The 15102-nt window shown below is 40.7% G+C and overlaps 1 protein-coding gene across 1 annotated transcript; it reads left to right on the forward strand.

Moving 5' to 3' along the window:
* The first annotated feature begins 853 nt into the window (after window positions 1-853).
* ATP6V1E1 (ATPase H+ transporting V1 subunit E1) lies at window positions 854-15101 on the forward strand. The gene is made up of 9 exons (XM_042468415.1): window positions 854-1012; window positions 5925-5990; window positions 6530-6639; window positions 8844-8910; window positions 10158-10247; window positions 10937-11005; window positions 11808-11902; window positions 13401-13488; window positions 14563-15101. Exons 1-9 carry the CDS (start codon window positions 980-982, stop codon window positions 14623-14625), a joined length of 681 nt encoding a protein of 226 aa, XP_042324349.1. The 5' UTR covers window positions 854-979; the 3' UTR covers window positions 14626-15101.
* The last annotated feature ends 1 nt before the right edge of the window (window position 15102 follows it).

Consider the following 15102-nt stretch of genomic DNA (forward strand, 5'->3'; position numbering starts at 1 on the left):
GAAGGCCGGGCACGCACGAGCGTCATGACGTCAGTCCCCCCACAGGGAGGGCTATGAGGGCAGGAAGGGAGCGGACTTCATTGAGGAGTTCGCCATAGAGATAGGAAAGTAAAGAGTGTCGCACTGCTACACTCTCAAAACGTTGCTAGTCCACTTTGACTGCTGTCATTATCATGATCATGATCATTATTTATTTACTATTTTAGGCCTTTCTCTCTTTCTCTTTGTGGCACCAGAGCTCTCTGAGAGGAAAGGCTACATGTCTCACAAAACTACACTTCCCAGGATCCCCTAGCATTGAGCCAGAGCTGGTCTCAAACTGGACTATTTCTGCAGTAGGTTCTGTGCCTTGTATAAGTGCTGCAAGACCTCTCTCTCTCCACAGTGAGGTCCAAAACACACTGCAGAAATAACCCAGTTTGAGACCAGCCCTGGCTCAGTGCTAGGGAATCCTGGGAATTGTAGTTTATCTTGGCCACCAGAGCGCTCTCTCTCTCTCTCTCTCTGACAGAGAAGGCGTAAATGCCTCACAAAACTACAGTTCCCAGGATCCCCTAGCATTGAGCCAGGGCAGTTAAAGCGGTCTCAAACCGGATTATTTCTGCAGTGTTTACCTTTGAATTCTATAGCATGGTCTAACATTAACCCGGAAACTCGCAAAAAAAACCCCCAACAACCAATGAGAGGCGTTTCTCATTTTTTGCGACGTAAAAGTCTTTGACTCTGCGTCTAACGTCAAGCCGCCGCGGGCGCCGCCTTCGAATGACGTCACAGCGCAAGCCGCCTCCCCATTGGCTCAACCTCAGGCGACGAAGTGGGCGGAGCTTTGTGATGACGCAAGAGGGGAGGAGGGAAACAGCTGTCAGGCGTCGCGGCGAGTGACCCGAACCGGATTTGCTTCCATTCGTCCTCCAGAAGCAGCTGCGTCCGGACGCCTCTCCTTCTCTCTCCGTCTCCGGGCCGCTTTCTCTTCCTCAGGATGGCGCTCAGCGATGCCGACGTCCAGAAACAGGTCTCTGGGGAGGGGGGGGAATCTTCCTTGAGCAGCATCCACACTGCAGAAATAACCCGGTTTAGTAGCGCTTTAACTCTTTGTCTGGCTCTTTGCTGTGGAATTCTGGGACACAGACACACACATATAGTAGTTTTAATGTGTGCCTTCCAGTTGCTTCTGACTTATAGCACCCCTAAGGCAAACCTAACATGGGTTCCCTATGAAGGTCTGACCAGACGGACGTTTGCCCTCGCTTTCTTTCCCTTGAGGCTGAGAGAGTGTGACTTGCCCAAGGTTTCCATGGCCAAGCAGGGAATCGAACCCTGGTCCAAGGCGGTCCTGGTCCAGCACTCAAACCGCTGCACCTCACTGGCTCTCTTGGCTCAGCCCTATAGAAACCCCCTGGGTAACTTCAGGCATGTCACACTCTCTCAGCCTCAGAGGATGGCAGTGGCAAGCCCTCTCTGAAGACGTTTGCCCAGAAAACCCCATGATAGGTTTGCCTTAGAGTAGGAAAGGACTTGGAGGCACGCAGCAACAACAACAACAACGAGAGAAATGATGGCTATAAATCAATCTAATAAATGTAAACTGATGCACAACACTCTTTGCACAAGTGACACTGCTGTTTCGTGACAAAGAATCTTCCACGGTCTTCCAGACGAATGCATAAGTTTTGTGGTCCGCAACCAGTTTTGTGTAGCTTCGGTTGGCAGGCATTGCATATACATAGGAGAGCAAGTGTGGTGGATATACAAAAGGTGCCAGTGGTTTTTTAAACAGAGGTGAAAGAAGACATTGCTAAGCAGAATGACAGTTGTATGGCCATGAAAAACCTCCATCCGGCCCAAATAAAGTTAAATTCCAGTATGTAAGGTATAGAAATGGAAGGGCCAGAGCGGGAACGGAGTATTGCAAGGGGAGAGAAGCAATTAATAATGGCAGTGGCAAATTTATTGGTGTTCATTCCTAGGCAAGTGTGCCTAAAATGGGGGATAATGGTGTGAAACACACTGCAGAAATAACCCAGTTTGAGACTGCTTTAAGTGCCCAGGCTCAGTGCTAGGGAATCCTGGGAATTGTACTTTATTGTGGCACAAGAGCTCTCTGACAGAGAAGGCTAAATGTCTCTCAAAGCAACCACTCCCAGAATTCCCTAGCATTGAGCCAGGGCAGTTAAAGCGGTCTCAAACTGGGTTATTTCTGTAGTATGTTTTGATCCAAATCCAGTTTATTTTTGAATCTGATTTTACCTTCATAGTGTCAGTAGAAAGGAACTCAGAGCTTGAAGGAAAATGGCAGCGTTAGGGGCATCACACCCCCTACGCCTTTGTAGTCTATTTTAATTCAGATAGTTCTTCCTCACATCCCTCTGCAAAGCCGATGTTGTAAATACCACATTCACCTGGAGATGTAACGTGAAGGTGGGAAAAGGCCGCCTTTTCTTCACTATGATATGTGGTGGGTATTAACAGCACACTGCTGAAGGGGAAATGTTACCACCTAAGTGACCTTTTGCGTCTGTGTCCTTGGAATGAAGGGTTTGTTTGCTGTGAGGATGACTCATGTGTCTCATGGTCGTGTGGAAAACGTATGCTGCTCACAAAAGCTTGCTGGCTTGAACTCTGTCTTGATTGAGAATAATCCTGACCCTCCGTTTCCATAGTCGTCATAATATAAAGTGTTATTCCTAACATGATCTGAAAGACTTCTTAATGGGTGGCACGGAAATGAATGAGAATTGTGTTTAGAATGGAAGTTAGACTATCCTAAAGGGTTTAAACAAGGTCACTTCTATAGTAGAATGAGATAGGTTTGCAAGTCTGGGTTCCTTTTGGGTGGAGAAATGGGAAACAGATTAATCTGGGCTAAAATGTGTTGCTGGGCAATTAGAGGCAAGGATGAACAACAGTTTCTATATTAATATTGCTTTTTTAAGGCCCATTTCAAAAATAAAAAGCAAGAAATGTTTGGTGCATTTTTTGTGGCTACTTGTGCCACAAGCGACCCATAACATGGTGCCATTGTTGCTTATGCTCCTTTCTCCCTGGCTGGTCCTCCGTTGTGTTTGGGGTGCTCCAAAAAGCATAAGAGTGAACTTGCATCAGACATTGGCTGCATCTACGCTGCAGAAACGAACTGCCATGGCTCCATGCTAAGGAATTCTGGGAACTGTCGTTGGCTACAATTCCCAGGATTTCATAGCATGGAGCCATGGCAGTTCAAGTGTCAAACTGGATTATTTCTGCAGTGTGGATGGAGCCCTTGATAGGCCATGCTGGTTGTGTTATAACACAAAACTACATAAATGAAATACCTTAAAGACAAAACAAACTTTGAGTGAGATGGGCCAGTCATTTAAAGAAACTGTATGAATTATCCATGTGTAGTTGTCTTTTCTTGACTTCATATTCATCATTTGAACATACAATGGTTGACTCTTAACAAACAATAATTGGGGGTTCTCTTATGTAGAAGAATGTTTAATCTTCAGTATATGAATGTAGAAGTGGCTGAAATAAACTTTACAACTTTAGGTCTCAAATTATGGAAGAAAGAAGAAAATATAAAATGGATGGTAGGAGAGAATGAGGATGTTTGCATGTCATGGAAGAGAAGAACTTCAAAAGCTTGTGACTAATGCTCATGTTAACTGTGAAAATAGGAAGTACTACTTCCAGAAACTGAGCATGATCAGGGGAAGGGAGAAGTATTTCAGGCCACATTTTGAAGATTTAGAACTTCTACCCTTTTTGTAGAAGGCCTCAGAGATTTGTCATTATCATTCATTTCATGATTAGAAGTGATAAGGATAAATTTATGTTTATTCAAGAAACTGAAGGCTATTGCATAGTGAGGTATACAGTATAGGAAAACAATAAAGTACAGAGGATGAATGATGTCTTGCCATTCTGATGGGAAGTCTTTTCCTTTTGGATATGAGTAAACCTAAAACATAATGTCTTAAAACCATTACTTATACAAAGAAAACTCCATTATGGCTTTTGGAATAACATGCACCAGTTTAAGGGCTTCTGCAGAAAAAAATAAGTAAAGGAAGTTTGTATTTTTATCTCATCTGAAGTAACTTTTCCAGTCATTTCAGATAACAGTAATTTCCCTGAAGGGATTGTGGAATTTTACAGAACACGGTGTGTGCCATTATTTCGTTGTCCTTCAGTACTTGCCTGTTGACTGTAAATAGTGTACTTGCTAGCAGAACTGCCCTGAGTTTGGTTGGGGATGGAATATTATGCTGAATACTGCATATATCTAGCCAGCACTGGTCAAGGACTGCTCCCTTACAGTTCATGAGCAGAGCACGTGTTTTACTTGGGCTTAGTCGTTGTTGATTAAACACCTTCAACATCTTTATCAATGACTTGGACGATAGAATAAAGGGTATGTTTATCACATTTGCAGATGATACTAAATTAGGAGGGGTAGCTAATACCCCAGAGAACAGGACCAGAATTCAAAATATCCTTAACAGATTATAATGTTGCGCCAAAGCTAACACAATTAATTTTAACAGGGAGAGATGTTAAGATACTACACTGAGGCATTATAAAATGAAATACACAGATATAGGATTGGTGACACCTGGCCTGGCAACAGTATATGTGGAAGGGATGTAGAGGTCTTAGTAGACCACTAGCTGAACATGAGTCAATAGTGTGATGCAACAGCTAAAAAAAACACCACAGTGGTTCCTCCACATTCACTGGGGTTGGGGTGAAGGAGCCCTGTGTATGTGGAAAAAGCACAAATAAGAAAACACTATTCTTTCTAGCAGAGAGAACACATCTCTAGGAATCTCCAGGTCCTCCAGTGCAACTCCATGGTCAACATTTGCTAGAAGATGAACATAGAATCATGTTGGAGGACCTATAAATGCCTAGAGAAGTGCTTTCTCTAGGAACCTCTAGGTTCTTCAGCACAGCTCTGTGGTCACCCTCTGGTAGAGTTTCACTGGAGGACCTAGAGATTCCTAGAGGATATATTAAAACTGCAAATAATCAAAGCACAGATGTTGAGGGCCAAATGTAATATGATTCTGGGCTGCATCAATAGGAGTATAGTGTCTAGATCAGGGAAGTACAGTAATATTGCCACTGTGTTCTGCTTTGGTCAGGCCTCGCCTGGAATACTGTGTCCAATTCTGCGCACCACAGTTCAGAATAGATGTTGACAAGCTGGAGCATGTCCAGAGAAGGGTGACCAAAATGGTGAAGTCTGGAAACCATGCCCTATGTGGGATGGCTTAGGGAGCTGGGTATGTTTAGCATGGAGGAGGTTAAAGGTGGCATTATAGCCATGTTTAAAATATAGAAGCAATTCCACCTCAACTTTAGGAAGAACTTCCTGACAGTAACAGCTGTAAAAATAGGAACTTTTGTCCATCCTAGCATTACATTACAGCAGACTTGAAAAACTTGCAGCTCACCAAGACAAATATGGTCCAGTGGCGCCATCCAGGCTTCCTTAAACCTTGTTTTCCTATTTGCCCAGATTTGTAGCAGTAAGCACCTTGCAAGTTTCATTATGTGGTTGCTGGGCTGCTCCCATCTTTGTGGTCAAGTAGTGCAGGGTCATGTTAGAGATATACTGTGATTTCTTTGTTATGCTCTTGTTCTATTCTGTGTAATTGCCACTATCTACTACTGCCTCGAGGTAGATTTGAGACTAATAATCTTATAGTTACAAAGATCTGGGGGAATAAAAGATACTTGTGCAATCCCAATTCTCAGCCAGACCAAAGCAACCGTAATACCTCATGTGTCTAACTTCATTAGAACTCAGTGGTCAGATTAATTGTTTCTGTCATAACATGCATAACACTTATGGATGTGGGAAGTCTTGTAGTGATTAAAGACAAAGATATTTCTGCTGGCTTACCTGGAAAAAATATCTCTTACTTCATTTACAGATCAAGCATATGATGGCTTTTATTGAACAAGAAGCCAATGAAAAGGCAGAAGAAATAGATGCCAAGGTAAATGAAATTCATTCTCATACAAAACTTCTGTTTCTTTACATGGCTGTAAGCTTAGTTCTACTAAACTAAGTGTTAGGTCTTACTCAGTGCCAGAAACTTCTTTTTGGGGCATATGTATCGCTGAACACTTTTTCTGACACTACCTCAAGAAGAAGGTGATGTATGCTTAATAGGAAGAGGCAGCCTAATGGTCTTCGAGATTTCCAAAGAACACAAAAGTGTTTGAAAATGCAATTATTAACTTCATTTGGACACTTGGACCAAATGAAGATGTTGATCATTCCTGATTTGAGATGTCTGACAAATGTAAGATAAAGAATTTGATCTGCAGAAACTTTATTTCATCTGCCAGCAAGGAAATTAATTGGTTAGGAATCAATTGAATCTATATTTTGTAGGCTTTTGTCTTTTTGTAAAATTCAAAAATCTCTGGATTTAGACTGGATTAGTCCAGTTTGCTTTGCTACTTTAGTTGCAAAAGCTGCATTTATTCTAAGTCATGAAAGCTAGTGTGAATTTACTGTTTTTCTTTATAGGCGGAAGAGGAATTCAACATTGAGAAAGGTCGTCTGGTTCAAACACAGAGACTGAAAATCATGGAGTACTATGAGAAGAAAGAAAAACAAATTGAACAACAGAAGAAAATGTATGCTATGCAAAAACAAATGAGCTGATTCTGACTTGTGGAAAAAATAAGTGTGCTAGTTCTAATAGTTTAGAAATAAGTTTCTGAAAAACTTGGTCAAGCAAGCCACATAAAAAGCTTGGATACATTTAGGACAAATGCATTCCCCTCCCTCCTAAAATACGTAGCCTTGATAATACACTTGAGACCCTCAAAGATCTATTTCTTTTACCACTAAAGACCCTCAGGCCTGACACCAGGAACACACTTGAGATAGCATGCCATCTGGAAAATAGCCATTTCCATTGTGAATGATTATGCAATATGTTTTTCTCTTTTTCTCTGGGCAGAATGTTATCTTTAGTAAGGGAAGTAAAGTTCAGAGGTCTCATACAGAAATGATTTTGTGAAAATTGGATAAGTGGTCATCATAGTGTAGTGACTGTGGAAATCTGGGGTCAGGTTTCTGCTGAGCCATAAATATTAATTGTTAACTTTTTGCTAGCCATTGTATTTTGGGTTTTGTAGTGTTGTTAGGATAAAACTTGAAATTGCAACCTTCTGAATTCTTTGGTGGACATTTCAAACATAACTCTTTTTACTTGAATACAAATTTTCTTCCTCTGACTCAGGAGTAGGCAAAGTGTGGTCTGCATTCAGTCTTAATCCATTCCTTGTGGCTCTGCCTCTGAAATTACTTGAAATCACCCCAAAAATTACTCTACAAGAACCTGAGGGGCCTGTTGGTAATTTTACTATATTTTTCCACATGCAAACTGTTCAAAGTCTAGTGGAGATTTTTCCCAGTTAGACGTGCAATGACTTTAACTCACTTCCAATTTTGGAGGGGAAAAATGCTACTCTTCAGTCTACAATATCTCCAGATGGGGAGAGTGCAGCCACTGGTCTCTGGAAGTCAAACAAACCCCAAGTCTAATTAAAACATTTGAATTAGACCAAAGTGACCCCAGGAGATTCCCAAAGTGCCAGACTTCCCAAATATTTTTTCAGGTTATCTTTCTGCCTCCAAAACTGTTCAGAATGCAACAATTTTGTTGAAACAGCAATCCCAGTGCGCCTCCCCCCCCCATATGTTTTTAAAAGCTAAATGTTTTAAAAAGCAAAATCAGCTGAAATGAAATGGAGAGGTGTGGTGAACAAAACATGCCCTCCACACCTTCCATAGCTGCCTATTCAAAATGCAAGTATGAGAGGACATTAGTTCAATAACATGGCACTGCTAATGAGAAAACTGACCTACATGTGATGTTCTCATTCTCTAAAGAGTAAAGATGGCTTTTGAATGAAAAGGTGTTAATTTTTGCACTTACTTGCCTCTAGGAAAATTAAATGCAGAGGATGTTGCATAAGCAGACTTCTGCTCATACTCCCTTCCTCTCTCCTTTCTCGTGCATCTCAGATTGGCTCCAGAGGCCTGTCCAGTCATTTGCAAGTTTGGAATGACTGCACATTTCCACAACAGACATGTTTTTGGTGTGGATAGACATAATTGAATTCAATCTAGACTGTCTTTGAAATGCTTTGAAATACAGTGGGCTCTTGGTATCTGCTAGGATTGGGTTCCAGAATCCCTGTGGATACCAAAATCCATGGATGCTCAAGTCCCATTAAATAAAGTGGAATAGTAAAATGGTGTCTCTTTCATAAAATTGCAAAGTCAAGGTTTGCTTTTTGGAATTTATATTTTTTCTGCATATTTTCAAGCTGTGGGTAGTTGAATCCATGGATAAAAAAATCCAGAGATACAGAGGGCCAGCTGTGAACAGCTGCCATTTATTCTCCAGTTCATATTCTTGTTTAGAACAGAGCATCTTGTACTGACATTATATATGGCTGGTGGATTAGAGATTCTGTGTCACCCTACAGACCTTCCGAATTTGCAGACGGTTGTAGATTTATTCTATCAATAAAACTAAAGGGGAGGACTTTGGGTCACTGTGCAAAAGAGGGGCCTAATCTGCACTTGAAAAGGTGTTTGTTTGTTTTTGTAACAACTTCCAGAATCCCACAGTCAGTATGGCAAAGCATTCTGGACATTGTTATCCAAAATAATATTTTCCAAGCTCTGGGCCTACATTAACTAGAAAGTCTTTGTTTGCATCATGCTGGGATGTGCTAATGGGAAGTTTATAACTAGTATCTGTTGTTTGACTGTCTCAAGTCAGTTGGACTCAGTTGTGTGTTTTACTCTATTTGACTTGCAGTCAGATGTCCAATCTGATGAATCAGGCAAGGCTGAAGGTTCTTAAAGCCAGGGATGATCTAATTTCAGTGAGTATATGCTTCTCTTTGTGGAAAGAGGGTAAGGGTTATCACAATTTTTCTGATTAAACCCAGAAAAAAAATCATTTTTTTTATTCTCCAGGGCATCTTACATACTCGATCAAAAAAAAAAAAAAATCCCTGGATTTGCACAATGTTGTGGGCCCTGATCTGCTCTGAATGCAAGCTCATCTCCATATAGCTCATTTGTTGTGCACAAAGAAGAAATGATGGGTTGGGGAATGTGAAAGTACTTAGTGCTGTGCTTGTGGGAGTAGTGGAAAATATGTGGCCCTTCATATTTGTAGAATTTCAACTCCCATTATTTATCCTCAGTGGCTAGGGATTATTGAAGTTGTGATCTAACAGTGTAATTGATATGGTATTTGGCTTTGGCCTAGGCAGCACACTTGTGTCTATGTTGCACCATCACAGGCAGGAGTTCATATGATTGAATGTCCTACATATGAAATATGTGTTATTGTGTCTGATAGAAGTGTTCTAGCAAGTGATGTACAGGCACGGCTTCAGTCTATAGCCTTCATTGATACACCCCAGACACATTTCTGCAATATGAATTAGAACTAAATCTGCATGCTGTAAGATGGCCTTCTGATCATTCTGTTCAACCCAATAAAATAGTTGTTAGGTATATTAAAATGGTACTGAAAAGCATAATTTGGGTACTGGTTGATGACAGAAGCTTTCAAGAACACATCTTAGTTTGATTTCCAATGTTAGAAGTGGCATTCTGAATTATGGTAGGGATAAAACTAAGCACAATGCAGTTCGTGTTTACTTGCAAGTTCAATGGAGTTTGTTCCTTGTCTTCCTTATGATTGCAGCCTAAGGTATGAATCCTTTTGTTTGTCCTGACTAGAGTATAGTCACTGAATCAGCTGGATTTACCTGTGTGTTAACTAGCCATTCAATGGGTCTTCTCTAGTTAAGACTAGCCAATGAGATTCCAATCTAAGTGTTTATACAGAGTCATGTGCAGGCAAACAAATGAAGGCAGGCAAACTCCAATTATCTGCAATAAGGTTAGCAGCATTGCTTCAAGTCTGTTTAATATCTCTGAAAGGGCAGTTGCTTGTATCCAGAAAATTGGGTTAGGGCATTAGTTGCTGCTGGATGTTTTAAGATGGGGCTTGTAAATTGGGAGCAGTGAGTACAACCAGAAGACAGGGTTCTGTGGATTGTGGTTTAATAAAAGGATTGTGTATTTTTCTCACATGATCGTTTTATTGCTGTAGGATTTACTGAATGAAGCCAAGCAGAGACTGACTAAAGTAGTAAAGGATAGCGGCAGGTATCAGACTCTATTGGATGGTTTGATTCTGCAGGTAAGCATAACACATCCTTCCCATTTCACCTTTTTGTAAAAATAACTTGAATCTTTATGTCCTTTTTGTCATGGGTGTCAGTCTCCTGAAGGTACACTGTCAAATTACTACCATGTTCCCAAGGATATTTGCTAGCCAAGTATCCTCTTTATCTGTTTTGAAGATCAAGAGAGCTTTCCAGTCACTAGGCCTTAATATGTAATTTATAAATTACTATCATATAAAGCCACATGAAAAGTTTTTACTTTAACCATGTGTACCTTTGCCATCTGGGCAAGTGCTAAGTCACACTTCCTCTGAGCCCTCGTGTCCATTAAAATCAATAGAGAATGTTTCCATTTTTGTATTCAGAAAGCTATACTTGCCATTGATGAAAGGAATGCTTGTATAGATTTGGCTTCCATTTCTCAGGGCCAGTAGCTTCTCTAGGCTATTATATGGAGAAGTCAATCTCATCCCATTGTTTTGTACTTTAGAAAGACATGTTAAGTCATCCACTTCAGAGTGCTTGTGTTAATTACTCTGATTTCTTCTCTGTATGCAAGTGCATTTATATGCATTGTGCTGTATACTGTCAGATACAATGATGATGTAATAAGCTCATTTATTCAATAAATGAAAACTGAATTGTATTCTTTAAATTTGCAAATCCCAATGATCTCACAGAAGTTTCTCTTTGTTTTATGAAGGGATTTTATCAATTACTTGAACCTAAAATGACAGTCCGCTGTCGGAAACAGGATCTTCCCTTGGTTAGGGTAAGTCTTTCATTTAATTTAGATAAAACTGATGATTTACCTGGTAGCAGATAAGATCCTTTGGATAAAGCTACACAGATATTTCTATTTTTAGTTGAAAGCAATCAAGGGATGGGAGAGTGAGACCATGCTGGATCTATACCAGGGATTGGGGACCCATTGGTTTAATCTAGCCTGCAGAGGGCCACACTGAAGCACCACATGGAACACATTGAATGAGTGTTGAGGAGGGGAAGGTTTTTTTAGGGTGTGTGTAAGAATCTGCCCCCTGATATAATCCAGTTTGCATAATTGATCCTGTGTGGTAATTCAACCCCCACAGCCTAGAAAATGTCCTACAACTGACCTACATGAACTACAGGCCCTTTTCCTCTGTGTGCATCTACCTTGAAAAGGGTCATCATAAAAAAACCAAAATATATGTCATTATCTGCATGGTATAGATCAAACAGCTAATTCTATACCCACAGAGATGCCTGAATAACATGTGAAAAACTGTCACATATTGAGTCATATAATCTTGTTCCACCTAGCTGTATTGTCTCCTCTCACTGGCACTGGTTTTTTTTCAGAGGCCTTTGTGTTGTTGTCTGTGTCTTTTAATTGTAGCAGAGACACTGCTTCCAGGCAAGAGACACTAGAGTTTGAATGTAGAGCCATAAGAGATTATTTGTTCTCTTGTCAGACTGAGTGGCCATGATTCCTATCTTCACTGTCTTTTGGGAGGCTAATGGATTAGTGGTGCAACTTGGGATATGGAATAAAACTGCTTTACTGTCTGAATGTGTGTGTCCTGTTTCAGAATGCAGTCCAGAAGAGCATCCCAATCTATAAAACTACCACCAAAAAAGAAGTTGACATTCAAATTGACCAGGACACATTTCTCAATGAGGACATGTAAGAAAAATGCAGACCTGGGGAAAGAGGGCTGCTGAAACTATGGTGTGCTAGTGGCTGATTTAGATAGAACATGCACAAGGAAAAGGTTGCGATTTTTCAGTGGTTTTTCAACATCTAGTGGTATTTGTTGAGTATTAGCAGTTCTCTATACTTGATTAACATGCATTTGGCAAGATATCCACATCCATGTAGAAACTAACAACAGCATTTCATAAACTAATTACAGCTCCTATGCTAACTCCTAGGTGCTGTTTTATATACATAGTAGTAAATGAAGAACTTCTTGATCCAGTGGCCTCCAAGGATAAGCGTTGGAGGCCAATGCATAATATGCCGTAATTATGTCCAAACATAATAAAGAATGAGTGGGGTCGGTGGAATACACATAATAATGGCTCTGATTGTGTTGCCTTAATAGCAGCCATAGTTTATTTGATTAAATGGTGACCTTTACTTTAAAATGCCACTTAAATTGCACAATATGGCATCCCTTCAAATATTTAAACATGGCTATCATGTCACCCTTTAACATTCTTTCCCAGGCTAAACATACCCAGTTCCCTAAGCTGCTCCTCATAGGGCAATGGTCCCCAAACTATGCTCTTTAAGAGATTTTGGACTTCAGCTTCCAGAATTCCAGACTATTAGCCAACATGGCTGTGGCTTCTGGGAGCTGAAGTCCAAAATCTCATAAAGGGCACAGTTTGGGGACCACTGTCATAGGGAATGGTTTCCAGACCTTCCCACACTCCGATCAAAATTTTCACAAGGACTCTTGCACTTGAGCAAAGATGGCTAGCTGGTGATCCGCGGGTTTCATCAATCCCCCAGAGCAATTTTATTTGACCCAAATACATCTCTACCAAAACGTATTCATGGTGTAGTAAATATTTGCTCTATTTTCATTAGTAAGGAAAAGCAATTATGAACAAAACATTTCATCTAGATGTTGTTGCAGAGGTTGAAAAAGTTGTCTTTATAGACTACAGTTCCCAGAAGCATGGCCACTGGCCATAGTGATGGTGGGTTTCATGAACTGCTTTGTGCAAATCCTGAAAAGGCAATGGATCATCACCTGCTTACTCCTTGATGAAGCACACTACTTTCTCTACTGAGTCTTACTGATGACCCTAGGGTAGGCCAACTAAATATACCCATCCCTATGCATCAAGCCATTACTGCTACCTAATATTCTTCTTAAGAATTAGATCATCTCAGCCCATTGACTTGTGTTTGAAGAGCAGCTTTGAAGAATATGAGAAAGGGATGTGCTTGTACTAACAAATATACAAATATATCCTTGAGGGTTTTTTAAAGATCTTTCAATATATTTGTATATAGGGACACAGGTTGCTGCACAAAGTAAATTACTCTTGTAATGAAATAGATGTAATGAGTATCACTGATTCAGACTTCTGGCACATCCCTTAAAATAATTGTTTGTATGGATTAGTTTGATTGTCAAGCTGTTGACTAGCATATTTGTCTTTCCCAGTGCTGGAGGTGTTGAAATCTATAACAGTGATGGTAAAATTAAAGTTTCCAATACTCTGGAAAGCCGTCTGGATCTGATCGCCCAACAGGTGAGCTTGGCAAAGTCTCCACATTTTATTCTCATCTCCATAGACTAATCTTCTCTTCTCTTAAGACACTTGTTTAGGAATGGCATTAACTCCATTTTTCAAGCCCTGGATCAGCATGTAGCAGCTCTGGGCAACTGCTAAGATCATAGATCTCTTTTGCACCCACCTCATCCAGCACTTCATTCTGAATACTGGGAGACTGCATGAGAGAATTCCCATTTTAATTTTCCACAACTTACTGTTGCTGTGGGGTATCATGGAAAATGGTAACTCCATTGGAACATTATTTCCAACAACTAAGACCCATGCCACCAGGAAATACACACCAAAGGGTACTTTAACAAAGGCTACCTCCACTGCCTTCTGACTAGTATGTGTACAGCAAACACTGAAATAGTTGTGTTGAGATTGGAAAACAAGTCTTTGTGATAGATTTTGTATAATATGTATAATGTGCTATTACTGGAACACAGGATGGTTCTTAAATATAAGTATACTGCTGAAACCTTTAGATCATAGATGGGTTAAATGTGGTGCCTACATGCACTTTTGTGGCTCCTGGATCCTTCTTGCTGGAGAATTGCTGTTCCTGGAGACTTCCAGGAGTTGCAGTTATTATTATCATCATTACCATTGGTGCCTATAAAAAAGTGGAAGCACATTACCATGGTGTTGCTTCTATCATTAGGGGTGCTGCCTGTGGTGTGTGCAGAGAGCAACATTGACCCCCCATATCCACTGAAGTTGCTCACACCTGCTATAGATAATGCCTGTAATGATAGACCAAGAGCTCATATACTCGTTCAGTCCTGGAGGGGGCTCTGCCTTTAAAAAGTAGGACTTATTGTTACAGCAATCCCTATTTCGAGTATTTGTCAGTGATGTGTCACAGCGCAGGCTGCCATCATGGGTATCCCACAGCCCAGTTAACACACTCATCAGCTGTTTGGCTGGATTAAGACTGACTGGCTGTTAATGCAGGAGTCAGCAAGATGCAGGATGCATTTCTGTTGTTCTGTGCCATCTTCAAGGAGTTCTCAAGCAGCTGGTGCTGCCTTCTCTCTCTCTCAACAGATGATGCCAGACATCCGAACGGCGCTTTTTGGTGCCAATACCAATAGAAAATTCCTGGACTGAATTCCTTGATATAATGGTGGAATCTCTTCCACTGCCATAGTGAAGTAAGATGCACAGCATCTGTTAATTACAAAAAAAACTTAAATGTATTCAGTTCTATATTGTGTTGTCTTGTAAATTTTATTCAATTAAGTTATTTTGGGGGCATTCCTGCTGTGCTTAGCCTGACTGGGAGACCTCTGACCACAGTGAGATAGTATGTGATATGAAAAACAGACATTCAGGTGGACCAGTGATTTCATCCACTTCCCTGAAAGCATGTCGCCAATTTGTGCTGCTTATGCCTTCCTTTCCTTACAAAAGCATACATTACTTTTGAGGGTCAATGCAACCCTCATGTGACTGTGGCCAGCCCCAGATTTTTGTTCTGTATATGTGGTTAAACTGCTGTCTGTATGCTTGCAGGCACACACCCTCATCCTGTACTAGTTTAATAAAATAAAAGGTGTGTGAAACTGTTTGCTACAGTACCTGGAG

Source organism: Sceloporus undulatus, chromosome 5, assembly GCF_019175285.1.
Source record: "Sceloporus undulatus isolate JIND9_A2432 ecotype Alabama chromosome 5, SceUnd_v1.1, whole genome shotgun sequence".
NCBI lineage: Eukaryota > Metazoa > Chordata > Lepidosauria > Squamata > Phrynosomatidae > Sceloporus > Sceloporus undulatus.

Bases quoted from the DNA above. Each gene is read 5' to 3' on its own strand.
- ATP6V1E1 (XM_042468415.1), top strand. From the start codon at position 980: ATGGCGCTCAGCGATGCCGACGTCCAGAAACAG. The intron at 1,013-5,924 runs GTCTCTGGGGAG...CTTCATTTACAG, and splicing joins ATGCCGACGTCCAGAAACAG to ATCAAGCATATGATGGCTTT. The intron at 6,640-8,843 runs GTATGCTATGCA...TTTGACTTGCAG, and splicing joins ATTGAACAACAGAAGAAAAT to TCAGATGTCCAATCTGATGA.